The 19,733-nt window shown below is 47.7% G+C and overlaps 1 protein-coding gene and 1 long non-coding RNA gene across 2 annotated transcripts in view; one reads left to right on the top strand and one right to left on the bottom strand.

Moving 5' to 3' along the window:
• Positions 1–12,798: 12,798 nt before the first annotated feature.
• Positions 12,799–17,796, bottom strand: LOC121450665. The gene is made up of 3 exons (XR_005974632.1): positions 17,635–17,796; positions 17,071–17,167; positions 12,799–13,121 (listed from the first exon to the last, which is right to left on the bottom strand). It is a non-coding gene; the product is annotated as an uncharacterized LOC121450665 (long non-coding RNA).
• Rgma (repulsive guidance molecule BMP co-receptor a) overlaps positions 17,647–19,733 on the top strand; it is a 40,273-nt gene continuing 38,186 nt past the window's right edge. The window contains exon 1 of the mRNA XM_041655858.1: positions 17,647–18,003. Within this exon, the coding sequence (XP_041511792.1) occupies positions 17,990–18,003 (14 nt within the window). The 5' untranslated portion in view covers positions 17,647–17,989. The remainder of the gene's footprint in view (positions 18,004–19,733) is intronic.

Raw genomic sequence — 19,733 nt, 5'->3', positions numbered from 1 at the left:
CATTGGCAAACTCGGCTATACAGGGCCAGGCAGTAAATATTTTAGGCTTTCCGGGCCATACATTCTCAACGTCTCAATTCTGCTCTGATGGCACAGAAACAGCCTCTGCCAAAATGTCAACAGATGAGGCTGGCTGTATTCCAGAAGGGCCTTATTTACAAAAACAGGTGGTGGGCCAGATATGGCGGCCATCCAAACCTTTCGTCAGTTAAAGTGTGTGTGTGTGTGTGTGTGTGTGTGTGTGTGTGTTAGATTCCCTGCAAATTTTATTCTTTTTCCTTAAGTCATTCATACTCTAAACATAAATATGGAGACTTAAAAGCATTAGATTATCTCTGCTTCCTGTATTGAAGTAGCAATGCTGGGGTTACGGATGTGTTCCCACGTCTAGCTTCTTACAAGGGTCTGAGGGATAATACCTAGGTCATCAAGAAGCGAGCACTTCTACTCCCCGAGCCAGCTCCCTAGCTGGAATGCATGATCACGAAATATAGGCAGAGGTTTAATCACAGACTTCCCCACCCCCACCTCCAGATTTCTGTCTTGAAATTCCTAATAAATGCTTGTACGAGAGTCCTGCATTTTTATCTGGTACGCAGTCCCATGCAATATGTTGTCAGGGCTGCTCGAGACAGAAGCAAGAGAGATTATCACTTCTGGGGAAGTGGCACCGGCCTCTTGAGGGTAGAGTCCAGGAGACTACACCAAGCAGTGGCCCGCAGTATAGCAAGGGATGATTAAAATGTCAACCATGCCGAAGTTGAGAAACCCTGAATTAGGCAAAGTGAAATTGTCAATAACTCTGCCATTGTTGATCTCAAATATAAGCAATTTCATGTGGTGCAGCCAAAATTGCCATGTTTGAAATCTTCGTAGGACTTAACAAAACGTTAGAACCCGGAAAAATAATCCTCTCCCAGCACAAGCCTTTCTGATATATTTTTGCTCACTATAATAAACTCCTCTGAATCTGCTCCAGTTTCTATATTCATAGATTTATCTATTGGTTATTTTTTCTCTTTTAAGTATTCTTATTCATTTATGTATTTGTATGTGCCTGTTACAGGATGTACACATGTTTGCATATCATAGCATACATATAGGGGCCAGATAATAATTTTGGGGAGTCAGTTCTTGTTGTTTACCACGTGGGCTTAGGGAGTGAACCCCATCCATCAGGCAAGCGCCTTTACCTACTAAGCCATCTTGCTGGCCCTTTCTGTTGTTGGTTTTTTTTTTTTCTAAATAAATAGTATATTCAGAGGCCCAAACTGTTGAGAGACAGAAACACACTCAGTGGAAGAGAATCCCCCTTTGTGTCTCAGGGTGACAGCTGTAGGCTCCAGCTCCCTGTCGCCCTCCAACACCAATCCCTCTCTGATGCCCTTCTCAGAGCAATCAGCTATCAAAAAATTAAGCACATTTTCCCTGGTGTTGTGCAAATATTTTAGGGGGAATCCTAAACACCCTCCTGTTTTCTTTAGGTTATCCTTTCTTTGACCGGCTAAACTACTCAAGATCGCCTGCACCTGGCCTATCTCTGCTTTCGTGAAGCTGTTTTACCAGGGCCTCCTGCTTCCCCCTCAAGGACCCCACTCCCCACAAGCCCTCTGCTTCAGCCACTCTGCCTCCTAGAACTAAACTTGAGAAACTTGAGAGATTTCACTGTGCCCCCTTTTGTGTGACAAACCTTTTCCTGGGAAGATGCAATACACACGTCTACTCAGCCTACTGAGGGGACCCACGACAGACAAATGGACAGATACCCCCAAAGTCCAGTCTGGTGAGCAATGTGTTTTCCTGGGGTTACTTACAGGCATGAGGGTGAGGGGTTACTTACGGAGGCAGAAACAACTCAAAAGCAGCGGCATCACCAAAGCACACCCCACGACCCCAGGTGATGGCTCATGAAGCTGGGAACCCAGAGCACACTGCACAGCTTGCTGGCAGCTCAAGGGGCTGGAAAGTTAGTCTCTGCTTCTTTCCAGGCGGCTGGTCTGGACTCTTCTTTTCAGTTAGCTTGTCTGAGAGTCTTCTATACAGCTCTGCTTCTTTGGGTCTGAGAGGGACTCTCAATTCTTGCTTACTCTGGCAGAGAGGGGCCCCAGAGAATCTGGTCAGTTTCAGAAACTTCCTGAAGCTATTTTGGGTTTTTCACCTTCCGATTTAAGGAGCTTCCCTGCAGGACAGAATGCTTCTACTGCAGAGGAAATGTTAACACAACACACTTCTTCAGAAATCCGGTCCAGATGAGAAGTTTTATTTGGTTTTTCTATTTCCTGATTTCTCTCCCTTAATGCTCCTTGTATAGGGATGTATTTTTGTTCTGCTGGGGCTCCTGTCAAAGTCATGACAGCAAACAAAATGAACGGCTCTTGCACTTGATTCAGAACAAATCCCTTTAAACACGGGCTTGCCCCTTTCTGTTTCAATAAGAGCAAGAGACAGTTGATGCTGGCAGCTCAAGCCTCTGATGCCTTAGGAAGAGCTAAGGAGGGACTGTTACTGCTTTATGTATGAGCAGTATGTCCATGAGTGTATGTCCATGAGTGTGCCCCTCCATTGTCCATGTCCTCTGTAAACCACAAAGGGAAAAAGACAGGTAACAGAACAATATAAGCAAGGAACACCTACCCACGAGAACAGCCGATGAGAGTCAATGATCCACTCTCTTGATTCAAGGGCAACATCTCCACCTGGGGGAATGAAGCTACGGCTGGGACCCCAGCTTGCAGCAGATGTGTGGCTTGTCTGTGGTCAGTCCATAGTCACAAGGCTGGAGCCAAGACTCACCATCAGAGCTGTCTAGCCTGTTGGCTGATGCTCTAATCTCATATCTCCCATTGCTGCCCTTCTTCCCTTCCCCTGCACCTCCAAAGCAGTCACAAGGTGTCCATACCCATCCTACTCCCGAGGGTAAATAGAAGCAACTCACAAATTTAAAAGACTTAAAACATAAGCCAATTTAGAGATTAGGGACACAGAGAAAGCAGGAGAAGGTTGTAGTGTTTGGGAACATTCTGCCAATCTTCCCATCATCTAGCCACTGGGGTTCAGACTCAGGAGTTCCCACAAAGGGAGCTCTGTCTAACTAAGCCTTGGGTACTTCTTTGAAGTTCAAGGACACTCACTACCATGCAGCTCACAAAGCACCTACCAGATATTTTCAAGGACCACCAAGTGAGTCAATCTTATTCCCGTAGCTTCTTACAAGTCACGTCCTGTCTCCTTCCCAGTGTTTACCTCAGAAAGTTCCCACTGATGAAATGAAGGTGTGAACACACACTCCTTCATCACAGGTCTCCAGTTGCATGGTTGGAATACTGTCTCCTCAGGGCTTCCAGGGAAACAGGAGCTGGCTGTCCATCATCCGTGAATTCCGTGCCTACAGATTCAACCCGCTGCAGACTAGACATACTCAAGAAACATCATTTGAACATGAATAGACTTTTCTTGCCACTTTCCCCTAGCAATGCAGTTTAAAAAATAGCAACCTGTGGCGGGGTGGGAGTGGCACACACCTTTAATCCCAGCAAGGAGGCAGAGGGCGGAGGCAGGCAAATCTCTGAGTTCAAGGTTAGCCTGGTTTACAGAGTGAGTTCCAGGACAGCCAGGGATACCCAAAGAAAATCCTGTCTTAAAAAAACCAACAACAATAAAACGAACATCCACCTACAAGACCTTCACACTGAGTTAGAAATAAAGTCACCTCAAGAAGATCTTCAAGCCTATGAAAATGTGGATAGGTTCCATGCAAATGCCACACTACTTTATATGATAAATATAATAATTGGAGCATCCTCTGGTATTGGTAGCCTTTGTCCATGAAGATGGAGGGCTACATACATATTCTTGTACATAGAGATTTTTGAGACATTGGCTCATGAAATTGTGGGGTTGGAAAATTCAAACTGTGTTAGGGTGGGCAATCTGCTGACTTAGACAGAAGACAGAATTCTTTGAGAAACCCCAGTCCTTTTTTGTTTGTTTGTTTGTTTGTTTGTTTAGACTTTTTAGTTGATTAAGATTCAACCAAACTATAAAGGGTGATGTGATCGGTCATGCTCTAGAGATACCGACTGTCACTGTCAACCACCTCTAAAGTCTTGGCAATAGCATCCACATTAGTGTTTGATCCAAGAGGCCCCCACAGCCAGGCCCAACTGATGTTTAAAAGAAATTTACTGCAAGCACATGCGTCCCTCGAAAACCTAGAGATTTATAACAACACTGCAGACACTTCTAAAGGGAGGGAGAGAGAGATGCCAGAAACTGGTGATTGCCAACAGTATGGTGGCCATGAACTTGTGATCACCAGGTCTAGAGTTAGCGTGCCTTCACTACTGCATTCTGTGCAGTTGCAGAAGATAGTTAAAAAAATCAGGGAATCAAGTAAAACTCTGGACACTGTCAAGAGAACAATCAGTGAGCCTCGCTAAAGCTTCACTCTAGGTAACAAAAATGCTATTTTTATCTCGACCAGATCACACAGTTTGAGGACTGTGAATGGCCTTGATTTGGAAGCCCCTGTTTTGCATACAGGGAACACAAGGCCTCAGAGATAAATTAGTTTACTGACATACATTCCGCTAGCTATATGCCTCAGTCTTTCTTTCCAATGGGTTCACAAACTCCTTAACTCAACCATTAGTGAGTCCTTACCCAATGTAAGGCTTGCTGGAGATCCTGCCAGCAGTCTCTCGAAGCTCCCTAAGACTCTCCATGATAATGGTGTATTATCAGTCTTATTTTGTGGAAGAAAATATTGAAAGTATAAGGAATTTTCTTGGGGTCACTGAGTATAAGACAAGACCTCTGGAACTCAAATGCCCAATGCCTGGCTCCTGACATAGCAGGCCAACTCTGGAGGAAGATGAGAGCCGTTCTTGTCCAACAGGAGTCTCGGAGCATGCCTTAAGAGTAATATGGCAAGACAGGCAAACACAGAGTAGGGCATCAGGGGGCTCAGACTCTGGAGAACCTGAAGCTGATAAAATCAGGGATGTGAATTTGATATGAAAATGAATGTTTGCTTAGAATAAGAAAAACTCATAGACTTTAAAGAGTTTACCACAAGTGTTTTACCCTTTAGATGAACGGACTAGTCTTTTGCTTAATCAGCTGCCTAGCAACATCTATGGTGCCGGTATCTCCACAAATCGTCTATACATTCTTCTCTCACCTTTCTATAGCAAGGTAATGTCTTCTATACACACACACACACACACACACACACACGATAATTCTCACCCCTTCCTCTGATGAGGTTGATAGAAATGTGGTTTTTGTCAGGTTGTGGTGGTGGAACACACCTTTAATCCCATCATTTGGAAGGCAAAGGCAGATGGGTCTCCAAGTTCGAGTCCAGCCTGGTCTATAAAGTGAGTTCCAGGGCAGTCAGGGTTACACAGAGAAACAAAAAGGAAATTTGATTTTTATTTTTAGTTGTTTAGAAAATAAAGTTTTCCAACTAACTTCCAATGTGGCTGTGCAAATGTTCAAGGTAGTTGTCAAAACTGAGAAACCTTCAAGGTTCTGAGAGATCTAGGATATCTCAGGGAACTTCTGGGTTTTCTATGCAGTGACCAGTCTTAGAACTGATGAAATACATTGGCCAATTTGCTGTTGATGTCTTCATGACTGTGTGCATTAGGAATGTAGTCATCTTCCTAATATCATAATTTGAGGTCAAATCAGCAAGAAACTGAAATTTTATCTCAAAATATCCGTATGATTCAGCCCTTAATTAACTGAGCTACCAAAATACCTACGGGCTCACTCATCATTTCCCTCACAAGTAAAACATCTTTCACTAAATGACTTTCTATTAATAACATTATTGTTTCTGTCTTATAGGGTTTTTTTGTTTTGTTTTGTTTTTGACAGGATTTTGCTATGTAGCCCTGTCTGGTCTGGAACTCTTTACAGAGACCAGGCTGGCCTCAAACTCACAGTGATCCTCCTGCCTCAGCCTCCCAGGTTTCTGGGAATACAGGCATCCACCACCAGAGCTGGCCTATTGCAGTTTTTATTGTCAAAACAATTTCACTGATTTCTGTTTAGTTTGTTCGTGGTTCAATTTATTGAGTTTTATTAATCCTTAGTGACAGAGTCTCTCCATGTGGCTTGTGTTGGTCTCTCATTCTTGAGGGGGATTCTGCCTCAGCTTCATTCTTTAAAAAACAAATTTAACAAACACAGAATAGCTTTGCTTTCGTCTACATTTAGAGCAGAGTCTGTAACTTCTCACTTCTATTCAAATATTCTAAAGCTTTTCCAAATTCCAAAATATGAATATTCAAGCTTTCTCAACCTTTTCAATATGTCTTTTTGCCTCTCGTTTATGTCCAGGCTTTCTTCCAAGTCTTTAAGAATATCTCTTTCGGTTCTTGACATGTCTTCCTATGTCGTAAGGCTTGAGCAATTTCCTCACAGGCAGACACCCTCACAACACACTCACCACAGAAAGATCGATTCTTGGCAAAACTGAAAAAGAGATCATGTTAAGAGGCAAAGTCCTGACTCGGCCAACAGGAAGACAAGGAGAGAAAATGTTCAAGGTGACCTTCAGCTGCAGCCACGTGTCTTGGTTTTATAACTGCAACCAAACCAGAAAGCTTTTCTAGGACACTTACCCGGGCTCCACAGCTGAATCCGAGAGAACCTGGGTGTCACAGGAGAGCCAGGAGGAGAGCAGTACCGCTCAAGGACAGCACACGGGCATGATGAGAATTTGGCCTTGGGGTGATGAGGGCCTCAGAAAGAGCTTTGGTTTTGAGGTGACATCTTCTGTTTTGTTTTGCTGGTTCTCACCCCCCCCCCACAGCAAGAAGAAAGGAGGATGGAAAGGTGACACTTAGGGGTACAGAGTTTCATTTGGGGTGGTGCAGAAGGATTGCCACAAATTCAAGGCCAGTGTGTTCTGCAAAGTCTAAAGATATCCAGAGCTATATGGGAGACCTTGTCTCCACCTCAAAGAAACAGACTTCATGCCACAGAACTCGGGCTTAGAAATTATTGTGATGGTAAATGGTATGCTATATACATTTTACTGCAATGCAAAAAAATGATACATAGGGTAAGGGAGGCAGCTCAATTAGGACAATGCTTCTCTTGTAATCATGAGGACCTGGATTTGTCGCAGCAGAAACCACATAAAACTTAAAAGCAAAATCACTAGGCGTGGTGGCACATGCTTGTAATCCAGAATCAGGGGAACAGAGACAGGTGAATCCTCGAATTACCCTAGCCAACTTAGTCTCTTTGGAGAGTTCCAGGCCAAGAGAGACCCTGTCTCAAAAAGCAAGGTGATCAACAGTCAACACTGTTCTCTGGCCATTACATGCATGCACACACGCATGTACATAGCCACACCCACACATACACATATGAGCCTATGCACACAGAGACAAGGATGAATAAAATATAATTTTAGCTAATAAGTCAGGTGAGATCATTGTAAATACACATATAATATCAAAACATAATTGAGAAGTCTCTTGTACACTTAGCTTCCTTGAATAGTTTTGCAGAATTGCAGTACAATATCCCAGGCAGGACATTTGCAAGTCTACTTCCCTCCTTGTCTTATCCAGATGACCCAGTTTGCCTTGTGTTTACCGACCCTCGTGTACTAAGGCAATATAATTGCATCTTCTCTGTAAGCTCACATAATAACCACCACTGTCAAATCGCTCAATATCTCCTGTTTACAAAGATCCTTCCTGTTGCACCATTGTAAGCATATCTACTTCTCTTCCAGCCTGGCTTCTCCACATCGCAAAGCCCCGGAATTCTTGACATCATTTTGATAATGCTATATACATGCAATCAAATATTCATGTATACCTGTATATCGAATATTCATACATGTGTCCTCTACAAGATTTATTTTAGTGTGTATGTTCATGTGTGTGAGTGTGTTTATTTCTGTGGTGCTTATCTATGTGTTTGGGGTACCTGCATAAAAGTCAGAAGAGGGTATTGGGGTCCTCCTATTCCTTTGAGGGAGGGTCTCTCCTTGAAGCTGGGACTTGCATTTCTTTTTAAACTATATTGGAAATCAGCTAGTATCAGAGACCCTACTGTCTTCGTTCCCCACTGAAGAGAAGGGCTCCAGGCACACAGGGCCTCTGGTTTGTTCTGTGGGTGGTGGGACATGAACTCTGGCCCTCATGACACAGCGAGTGTTCTCAGCCACAAAGCCATCTTTCCGTCCCGATTTTGTCTTTTTCTGCTTCTTGTTCTTTCCCAGAGACCTCTCCTCTTAGTGGAATGTATTAGTAATTGAATCCTTGTGCTGAATAGGTGTCCAACCTGTAGGCATATCACAGCAGTACAGTCATCCCTCTACGGGAAGACCTCTGGACCACCAAAAGATGGTTTGCACTGTTATATCTCTGGATATCTATCTTCATTGGGGTTCATGTGAATGCAGTTTTTCTTCCCCAGGGGTTTGTGCTGAGGGCTGCAATTATGGAGTTAAATGTAATCATATGTTTAGTTTTAAAACAAACTGTCAAACTTTGAGGCCGCGAAGATGAATCAGTGGGTTACAATGACTGCTCAACAGACATGAGGACCTGAGTTCAAATCCCCAACACCCACAAAAAAAAAAAAAAGCTAAGCCTGGTGGTGCGTGCCTACAACCTGTGGAGACAGAGACAAACGGATCCCTCCAACTTCCTAGCCAGTCTAGGAGAAATGGAGATCGCTGGTTTCAGCTAGAGGTCCTATCTCAAAGGTGGAGACCCCAGGGCTCAGTGACCATCCCAGTAGGAGAAGGCAGCGGTGAGAGAAGACAGGGACAAAACCAAACAAAAAGAGTGTCTTCTGGACGTGATAGGACCACCGCACAGCATCTGTGCTTGCCCCATCAAGATGGAGCCAGTCAGCATTCCAGCGTGGAGAGGGGAGGGCTCACGAGCCCCCACCCCTAGGGGAGCTACTGGACAGCTGACGGCTCTCAGGGAGGGAGAGCAAGCCAGTTTCCTTTAAGGGTGTGGCTCCTAGTAGGTCGCCTCTGTGCTTCAGTGAATAGCCCCACACCCATGAATATACGGGCAGCACAAACCGGACCAGATGAGTTATGAGAAAGGAAAAGGACACGGAGCTGAGGGGGGCATGAAGAGATAGGGAGTGGATCTGAGGAAGGAGTGAATGGGCTCAGAATAAATTCTATACATGCGTGAAATTTTCAATTCGCGAAAATATTTTGCTTTTAAAAATAAGGAGAGAAATAGGAAGACACCTAAAGTCTGCCTTTGTCCTCTGGACACATGCTCACACACTCCGTGCATACACACGCGCCGCGCGCGCGCACGCATGTGCATGCACACATAAACACAAAGAAAAAAGAAAGGAAGGGAGATGTAAACTGTCTTCCAGAATGTCTGTGCCATTTTACAGTCCCACCACCCTTGTGAGTTCTCTAGGCTAGCCATATCCTTGCAGGCAGTCACTATTGTCTTTATTTCTATTTCCGTCACCCTGACAGTGTGGTGTACCCTGCTATGGCTTGACTTTGCCTCTCCCTCCCTAGTGACTACTGGCGCTAACCAGCCTTTCGTGGGGCACTGTGAAGCAGCGTCAGACCAGGGCCGCTATGAGAAGGTGGTTCAAACAGTCTCTGACAAAAGCCACAGGGAGCCTGAGCCAGAGCGTGGCATGAAGGGACGGGGTAAGATGAGGGTTGGGGGGTTCCAGAAATATCTAGAAAGCTGGCCAAATGACTCCTGAGACAGAGAGACTGAGAGACACTGCTAAGGAAGATAGAGGGATCCAAAGTAAATTCTAGGTTTCTAACTCAGAGAAGACGCTCCCGAAACCCTCCGTTTTGCCTGTAAGCGCTCCGTATAACTCAGAAGCGCTGGAGATGAGCTCTCAAAACTGTACTTGATCCAAAGATAAAAATTTGAAGGCTCAGCTCTTCTCTCACCGATTTTTAAACCCTAGCTCACTGGATTCTATCTGCGGGCCTCCGGCCCCCAGAACCTCGACATCCAACGTCGACAGGCACACAAAGCATTTTCTATCGCCCACGACACACACACATCCTGTACCTAAAGCACCATTTATCCAGGTGACGGAGATGAGGTTTCATTTCAGGAGCTCATATTAAGATTTGTACATTTTAATTTTTTTCCCCACTGTGATTATTTTTTCCATCAGGTAATGAAAATGAAATCAGGTGGGAAAGCATGCAAAATGTTAAGTCCTTCAGAAGTGGTTGTGACTTCTGGCGACTAACAGGCCTTCCTGGGGAGCAGGGTCTCGGCAATGTTGGCTTTCTGGTCCCCTGGGTATTATTAGACTTTGAAGGAGTTCCCGCCCTGCCCCTAGACCTCCCTATTCCTGCCGCAGGTGGCCTTCCCTTTGAACCTGAGATTCTCTTCCACAGCCCACAGGGCTGAGGGTGCGCCCTTGGCCCCAGAATTCATCCCTTGGTTCCTGGCCCTCCTTGGTGAACAGCCTTATCTGGGAGGGGTCTTTTACGGGTTTCTAATCCCCACACTTGCAGCACGGTTGTGGAACTTTGCAGACTTTATGATTTCAAAATTGCATTTCCTAAGACTTATCAATCACTAAACACACACCAGCAATACTCATGTCATTTAGCCTCCAGGTAATGCCGCGTGAAAAGGAAGCCAACCAGCCCAGGCATGGACAGAGAGAGCAGCTGAAGCTCAAACCTGGGCCCTCACTGCAAACTTACAGCCTGAAACACAAACCACGCTGCCCAACCAGATCTTTTAATATGCCAGGCGGCCCACGGAAAAGTCAGGCCAAAGCCCAGAAAATACAGACTCCAGCCTCACCGCTGGCGTTTCATAAATCGGCTGCTTCGGTTCAATCCCGAAGAAATTGAGGTTATTCTTCGAGGTATGGGAGGGAGGTTAATGAGCAAAAACCAGCTGGCTCTGTTTCATCACCTGACTCACACAGTCACCGATCCCGGGTAACGCAGAAGCCACAGGTCAAATCCAAGATCTTTCTGCAAATCAGGGAGTTTTTCCTCCCAGGAATATGAAAGTGACCTCGTGTCGCCTGATAATACCTCAGAAGTCTTCAGCCCCGGGAATTGGAATGAGCGATGACACAGAAGTGTAAGCCTGAACCGCAGGGCTTGCTCTGCATCCATCCAAGTGATTGCCTCTGCTCTGAAGATCTGGCCTTCCAGCCTCCATGCTACGCTTCTTCTTCTTCTTTTTTCCACAACCCAGAAAATAGTGAAGCTTCATTTTTTTCCCCATTTATATTTGTCTTTTTTGTTTTATTTTTGTATTTTCTAAAATTAAAAAAAAAATATCCAATGTCCGGACCCTGCTTATTTAAAAACAAGCAAGCCGACTTCCGCTGTGTAAGGCAGGGCCCCTAAGGAGTTTCCCTGGAGGATCTGCAGTTCCTGAAATGAACCCAGTCTGAAGAAGCTGGGAGGCAGCAGGAAAGGAGGAGAGAGCCATGTGACCTGCACTTCCTCCTGGCATTTCCCTCTGGGAATTCACTCAGGTCCCTAGATCACAGGCCCCTTCCACGTGTCAAAGCCAAGGCTAAGTGGTGAAGCTGGCTGGCTTCTTTTTCATGCTTTGTTTCTGGGGGCCGGTGGTGTGGATGCCACTGATATGTGCTGACGGACTGGAAGATCTCGGTCAATGCAATTTTAGAATCGTAGAGGTTGCAGATAAACTACTGTCTATAGCATGCCGACCACAGCCCTCTTGAACTTGACAGTCCTGCTTCTCATTAGGATGATGAACTAGAAGACTGCACTCCTATCGCTGGGAAGAAAAGGACAGTAGGCTGGGTGTTGGAGGAGTTTGCGGGGGGGGGGGGGGGGGGGGGGGATTCTACAAAAGAGACTTCCCTATAGGATAAAGCACCCATCATGCTCCCAGTGAGGAGGAGAGGCTTACACTAAAAGCAGCATCTATAATGCATGGGAATGTTTCAGAAGAATGGTAGAAATGAGAGAGAAATAGTAGTTTTTTGTTGGAGGGGACCACTTGTTTGTTTCCCAACTGCCCAGAAACCAAAATAATCACACGGAAACTGTGTTAATTAAATAACTGTTTGGCCTATTAGCTCTAGCTTCTTACTGGCTAACTCTTACATATTAATTTAACCCATTTCTATTCATCTGTGTATCACCACATAGCTGTGGCTTACCAGCTAAAGTGCCAGGGTCTGTCTCTGGCAGGGCTTCACATCTTCTCTCTGAGTCTGCCCTTCTTTCTCTTAGCATTTAGTTGAGTTTCCCCTATCTACCTCTATTTTTTTTTTTTTGCCCTATCAGGCCAAACCAGTTTTCTTTATTAATTAACCAATCGTATTCACAGCATACAAAGGGGAATCCCATGAAAGAGGTCTGACTCGGTCATTCTTGGAACATTCATCAGAAGGCTTAATGAAATTCGGTGTCTCTCTGAGCTTCCCTGTGGCTCATGTGACCTAGAGTCCTCAGAGCCCACAGTGTACCAGTGGAGCTCATCCATGAACACTGGATGCATCTCACCCTAGGTGACAGCCAGTCATTCATACTCCACTAGCTTTGGAACCATTATTGAAAGTAGACATCCATGCTGAATCCCTAGGGTGTGTAGTATTTCTGTCCTAAGCCTACCAAGAAAGGTAGGGAAATAGGGGTGGGGGGTGGGGGGTATGCATTGACTTTGAACTCCGGTAGACATGAACACATGAAGCCTGACTGCTTATTTTCTTTTGGAACTTGTTTCCTATAAAATACAATAGTTTTTACCTGCTAGGATTGGCACAAGGATACAGGCAACATCTACAACAGGATGTTGTAGGGAAGGAACTCAGTAGATGATTGCAAAATAAAACCCAAAGGGATCTGCCCCCCGGGCCAGAAGAATAAGAAGCCAGCAAGCCTCCCCACCATCCAGATCACCACGAAGGCAATGGAACCTGCCAGCTGGTTCCCAAGGCCTCTAGATTGTCCAGGCCTGGCTTCTGTGGGAGCTGTTGTGGGACGGGAGGCTATGTTCACTGACCACAGCCCAGCTGGTCTGCAGCTGCGGCTGCCCAAACCCTTCAACTACACTCATGTCTAAGTCAGTCAGCTTCACAGAAGAGTCGGCTTCCAAGTCACTTTATTCTGTTGCCTAAAATAAAGAAATAAATAAAAATAAATGAGGAAAAGCGGTGTTGCTTTTCTGTTCCTAGGACTGGTAGTTAACTTTTTTAAAAAACAAACAAACTCAGGTCCTCATTTTGCTTAGATTACCGTTCTACCATATATAGCAAATGGGGCTAAAAAGCTGACAATGTCCTTCGTGAGTTAATTTGATCTTCTTTCCTTTTTGAACTCTTACTTTTTAGTGTGTGTGTGTGTGCGTGTATGTTGTGCAGATTTGAAGGTGCCAGCCCTCTGTATACCACATCATGCATGAGGAGGTCTGAAGACAACTTTTGGAGTCGGTTCTCTCCTTCCACCTTGTTTTTGAGGCAAGATCTCTCCCGTTGCTGCTGTTGTACTGTGGACTCCAGGCTCGCGGGCCTGCAAGCTTCCCAGAAATTCTTCTGTCTCCACCTCCCATCTCACTACTACTCCATAACAGATGCAGTCCCCGCATCCAGCTTTTTCCACAGAATCCAGTTGACCAGACTAACGGAACATTCTTACCCACTGACCCGCACCCATGGGCACAGGCCCTGGGTTTTTCGATTCACACACATTATCAGGTGTGGAAAACTAAACAATGTTCAAAGGAAGGTTTGGAGGTGCCCTGCCACGAGTCTTATTATCATTGACTTCTCTCTTTCCAAGTCTACCCTTCTTCAGCCCTTTGTACCAAAACTTTCTGGTTTCTGTATGTTTTTAGCCTTTGTAGAGTCAGAGATCAAACCCAGGGCCTTGCACTTCTAGGCAAGCACACTAACACAGACTTATCTGCCCACACCATTTCTGCCACTTTGGTATTTCTTCATTCCTGAGTTCTGCACAACATTTGGGTTGCCAACACCTCCTTCTTCCTAGTGTCTTCTAAGTAGCCTGGAAGGCCAAGAGCAATAGGGTCTCCTGGCTGCTCTCCTGCCTCTTGTCTCTGCAAACTGAGCTCCATCCATCCATCTGTATTCCTTTCCAACTCAACTGCCATCTACGGCTCTCCTGTGCTCACTCTTCAGCAAAGACAGCAGTCAAAAGATGGCTTGCTCTAGTCTGTTCTCTCCTCCCATCATGTGGGTCCCAGCGACCGATGAAGCTCCGTCTTGGCAGCCAGCTCCTGCCGCAATCACCTTTAACCTGCTGAGCCATCTCAACAGTCCCCGCAAACTTATTGAACCGAATCACTACTTCCATGTCCATTTTTAGCCTTGATGTCAATTATTTGATACACAGTGTCCTCAGTCTAGTTAAGACGTCTTCTTTTTCTGTCATTTTCTAAGATGTGACCTGCATGATCCTCATTCCATCGACCCTAAACCCAGCACACCCCCATAGCTGCTGGCCATAATAAAAATCTAATTAACAAAGTCACACGTCAGACAATGCAGCAATGCCCCCGCCCTTTCACCCTGTATTCTTTTAGTAGGTCACAGCTTCCTAAGGCCACTGGTTGGAAGTGAAGGCCAGCAGGCTGACCCAAAGTAGCATTCGCTAGTGCAGGTTTCATTAGGACTGTTTCATTAGAGGAAGGGGTCTACACTGATGGACAAGGAGCCTGATTCCCTGAAAGATCCCTCTGCTCCTATTTTCTAACTATACTACAGGTGCCTAAGGGCAAGGGGTCCAGCCTAGGGCCTGACAGTGACGTAAATGTTCGATAAAAGCCCCCTGCAGAGACGTTGATCCCAGAGGGCAAGCTCCCAGCACTTCCCTAATGTCACTAATGTCACTGGGACCAGGGGTGAGCTAGAGTGTCACTCTTTTTACAACGGGGGTCTTGGTAGAGTTCTGACTGGACACTCTGAGTTCCAGCTACACTTTTACAGCTCTGAACTTGAAGTTACAGAGAAAGATGGGCTGAGCGGGTATTCTGACCCGGAAGAGCCAGCCAGCCATGTGCCTGTTTTGTCAGTCAAGCAAAAAGGAGTCTCTCCTCTGCTCATCCTGAATTCACTTTCTGAGGGTGCCTTCTCGCCCAGCAGGTGCCACCACTCATTTGCAACAGACAGAAACAGCAAATTGCTCCACACCCCGGGAGCTCCGCCAGCTTTCCCGCCCGCGGGGCGTGGTCCTGGGAGGAGAGCCGCCTCCCGGGTGCGCCAACGCGGGCTCGACTGGCAAGCCCGGCCGTTGACTCTTCTCTCTCCTAACTGCTGTAGCGAGTGGAGGCCTGGCGACCTGGGCTCTCAGCTGCGAGCATGCAGTTCTCACAGAAGGAAGGAAAGAGTGGTCGGGAAGGAGTAGACGCCCCAGCTGTCTTTTTATGAAGACAGATTTTTAACTCCCCCTCTGCTACTTTATCCATCAGAAGAGAAACTGGGACCGGGTGTGGTGGCCCACGCCTTGAATCCTAACACTCTGGAGACGGAGGTAGGCAAACCTCTGAGGTCGAGTCTAGCCTGGTCTACAGAGCAAATTCCAGAACAGCCAAGGCTACACGGAGAAACCCAGAAGCCAAAAGGGAGGGGGGGGGGAGGGACTTCTATAGATATACCTATGGATTGCTACTTCCAGTTCTAGTTTGCAACTGACTTATTCAAACAAACAAACACAAGTCTTGAGCCCAAATTAGCCTATTTCCTGTCCCTATGCCTAAGGAATTCAGGGTTAAAAGAAAAACAAAGAATCCCTGGGGTTTTATATTAGGAATGTTTCTAGATTATTCTTGAAGCCACACACAGTTGCGAATTGGCTCCCTCAACATACCCCTATGGCCTTATTTAAAGACAGTGCTCACGGGTGTATTTCAGCTGCCTGTACAGAGTTCCATTGCAGTTTACAATGGGATGAGCAGTGTGTATTGTTTGTCTTCACCGACCACGCTCATCAAAGTAAATAACTCTGGCTTCCTCCACGGACCCACAGTTGACCTGAGATTTATCCCTCCTGGTCTAGGAAGTGGCCTGTTTGTACCCCCAAAGAGAAAACGCGGCCCTTTCTAAGGATGACGTTTGAAAATGAGACGCAAATTGCGACATGTCAGGCACCTCCAATGAGCCTTTTTAAAAAGGCCAGAGGGGCTCCTGAACGATAGCAATTACTGTACTGTACATCTGCTTTACACCAGACTCTACTGGGTGCTGGGATGGCATGATGACCCCAAGGAGAGGTTCCTGACCACTCACAGTATGATGAGAAGGCCACAAATAAAGGTGTAATTACAGATTGATGTCAGAGCCAGGAAAACAGCTCCTGGGATTTGAGAATTGGGGGTGGGGTTAGGGGAGTGTCTCTAAGCAGAGGATGATGATGGAATGTGAAAACAGAAAGTTCAAAACAGAGCGATTGCGCCCGCGCGCGCGCGCGCGCGCGCGCACACACACACCACTTCCTAGTACAACTCCCTTATTTATAGACAAGAAAACTGAGGCTCAGAAGACCTAAAAGATTTGTCCAAGGTCGGGGCTAATTAAGGAAACTAGCCAACTGCAACACCCAATCCCTTCCTGCTAATAGCCATGTATTTATTTATAGCTCAGTTATAGATTATCCAAATTCATTTGGCCAATAAAACGCAGAATATTGAGTTCAAAACCACTTCCCCTAAGACCACAGCATAAATAACGGCGGTGTCTTAATACCAACGATACCTTTTCATTAAATACGGAGTTCTCATCCTATCAAAATTCAAGGGCTTGGGTTCAGTATAAAGAGAAGGTCAGGTCGTAACCCTGTCTAAAATATCCTGGCAGCGCTCACTGTGCAGGGCTAATTTGGGTGTGAGCTGTGTGTCCCGCTGACTTCACACCCCAGCTAAGGTTTCAGACCTACACGTGGCTTTGGAGCGATACCCTGGGAATGAGCCGCTGCGGGCTTGGCGGTGCTCTCCACTGTGTGCGTGAGCCGCATGAAGAATCCCTTTGAGAAGCCCAGGAGTTTCCTCTGGCAATTTTGCGAGGAGGGCGGGGGTGGAGTGGTGAGAAGACGCTGTGACCGGAGATTACCTCTGAAGGCTGGACCGCAGTGGAGAGGGCGTGTCAGTCGGTCTTTTTTACTCCAGACTCTGCAAGTGTAGTAATTGTAATCGAGTGTATTCCGGCACTGTGCATGCAATATACATATTTAATTTTTTCAACATGATTCTTAAACGAGACTAAAATCCCAACAGAACAAAGGTGTGTCTTGGCAGAGGTCAATATTTATCCCCGATAAGAAACCTGTGACCACCGTGGGTCCCCAGGTTGAAAATGTGGACTTCATGACATCTTTGCCCGGGATTAGGAAAGTTGGTTGCGTTGGAGGGAGGGAGGATCGCCGCACTTGCTGCTCGCACCCCGAGATCGCGAGCCTGCGGGGTAAGTGTGCGCTTTCTGGCAGGCGCGCCCCCACGTCCTCACACACCCCATTAGCGCGAATCGGCAAGGGTGGGACCGCGGAGGGGCGGAGCCTTCGGAGCCCCGACCCCACCTCTCCCGCCCCTCCCTCCGCCCCGCCCGCGCTCGCCCCCCCCCCCCCCGCCCGTTCCCGGGGCGCCCGGCCCGCCCCCTCCCCGCCGCGCGCAAACGAACCTCGCGACACCGCGCTTGGCGGTGGCGGTGGCGGCGACGGGCCGGGCGAGGGAGCAGGTTAGCCCGAGCCGCCCTACTCTGCAGTTGTCTCGGAAGCACAGGCTGCGCCCTGAGCCCTGCGCCCGGGAAACACTGGCCGGCCAGCTGCTCCCGGGACCGGCTCCTCCAGGCGCTCGCAGGCATGCAGCCCGGGAGCAGGCGGCGCGCCTCGGGCCGCTACTGAGTCCGCGGAGCTGCGGAGACCAGCTCCAGCCGGGCCCCTCCCACCTCGCCCAGGGACCCACGAGCGACCGCCCTACACCTAGTCTTCGCGCGCAGCCCCGCCAGCGCCACCCCCCGCGGGCTGGAGGGGCTCATGCAGCCGCCAAGGTAAGCGCGGACAGCGGGGCAAGGGGTCCTGACTTTCCCAAGGCGCCGCCGACACTTGCGGTGGCCACAGCGCTGATCTGCGGTTCCCCCAACCCAGTGTTTCATCTCACACATTTGGGGCTTTGCCTGGGATGAATCGCCTTCGCTCTTGGCAGCAGGAAAGTTTTGTGGTTTGGTGTTTGTTCTTTTTTTTTCCTCTAAAATGCTGTCCTGCGGGCAGCAGGCGCTGCGCGTGGCTGGGCAGACCCGGCGCACGTCCCACCCACTGTGAACCGGCCTGGAGCTCCCTCTTGCGCGGTCACCTCTTCCTGAGGCAGGAGCCTCTTCTTGCCTGCAGAGCTCTGGACAGGTCTAGCCATCCCGCTGACCCACCGTAAAGCCCTATTGGCTCGCTTCACCCAGGCCAGAGAGGGAGAGGCTGGAAACAAGCGCGCCTGCCCGGAGTGTGGGGCGTGGGGGAACGTTGGCCGTGTACACTGTCCAGGTTCAAGTGTGAGTGACCCCTGGGATTGTCTGGTGTGCGAGACTTGGAGTGGGTTCTAAAGGGAGAGAATCCGGAAAGGTTCGACACCTCCAGGACTCAGCGCCTGACTTGCGCCTTGGCTCTTTCCTGAGTATGAACTAGGAAAGAGGGGCAGGTGTATGGGGGGGAGGGGACCAGTACAAATGTGAAAGACGCTCCGGTGCAACTCTGGATTGCATCTTACTGAAGTAATTGCATTAGATTTGCTCGGAGGGAGAGTCAATTTCCCCCAGACTGGGATTTTAATGGGAGCCTGTGCGCTGTTATTATGTGGTGTGGTTTCGGAAGGCGTTGGATTGTATTTATTTTATAAATTGGGTGTCCTGAGGCGGATGGATTAGGGAGAATATCGCCATCTAGCGGAAATGGTGAGCTCTGCCGTCCTCTCAAGCCTCAAAGTTGGGCGTCCTCAAAATTAGACGCCTGTACGAGGTGGAGAGATGGAAACTAGTCATGTCCAGAAAGACTAGTTCGCAAGTGTCCCAGTCATCCTGCCGTGCTGGAGCACCCCGATGCCCGGAGCTTAGCTCCAGGGACCGAATGGCGAGTTGTATTAGTGGCAAGAAGTCCTCAAGGACTCCCGGTTCCCTTCTTTGTGTAGTTTTAGGATCTTCCAGCAAAAACAAGGTAAACGGTCACCTGGTGTCTGTCTAGACGGCCCAGGGATCTGGTAAGTCTGTGCTGTCATCCTACTGCTCCCCAATGTACCTATATCTATACAGGTGATCTGTGAAATTAATGTTAAGCCATGACCCTTAGGAAAGAGATTAGACGTTTTAGTGTGCTCTTAGGGGTAACTGAAGAACTGACTGGAGAGTGTCACATCTTATGCACTGGAAGGAGACAGTGTATCCCCAATGGTCTCTTTTTCTCCCCACACAAGGGGAAGAATTCCTGCTGTTCTGGTACTGCAGCGTCGTGACAAGCGAGCCTGCTTCACTGAAATGCCGGACTGCTCGATGGCATGCAGACAGACAAAGGCTCTGGGTGGGGCACCCACACATCCAGGCAGGCTGCGCTTTCTGTATGGCTGGTTTGTGCCGCCACCTTCCAGGCCAGCCGATCCTAGCAGGGAGTGAGATCTCTGTACGAAGGGCACTCTGACTCCTTGGAGAGCCTTGCGGCTTTCTGCCTGGGATGAAGTGCGTCTCCCACCTCCGGACTCCTCCGAGGCTGCGGGCTGCAGTGGTAGTTGGCAAGGGGGGGG

Source organism: Microtus oregoni, unplaced genomic scaffold (genome assembly GCF_018167655.1).
Source record: "Microtus oregoni isolate MIOR12 unplaced genomic scaffold, Mior012 000000F_ref0000247, whole genome shotgun sequence".
Lineage (NCBI taxonomy): Eukaryota > Metazoa > Chordata > Mammalia > Rodentia > Cricetidae > Microtus > Microtus oregoni.
The sequence above is the reverse complement of the archived record's forward strand: the minus strand, read 5'-3'. Positions and strand labels throughout refer to the sequence as shown.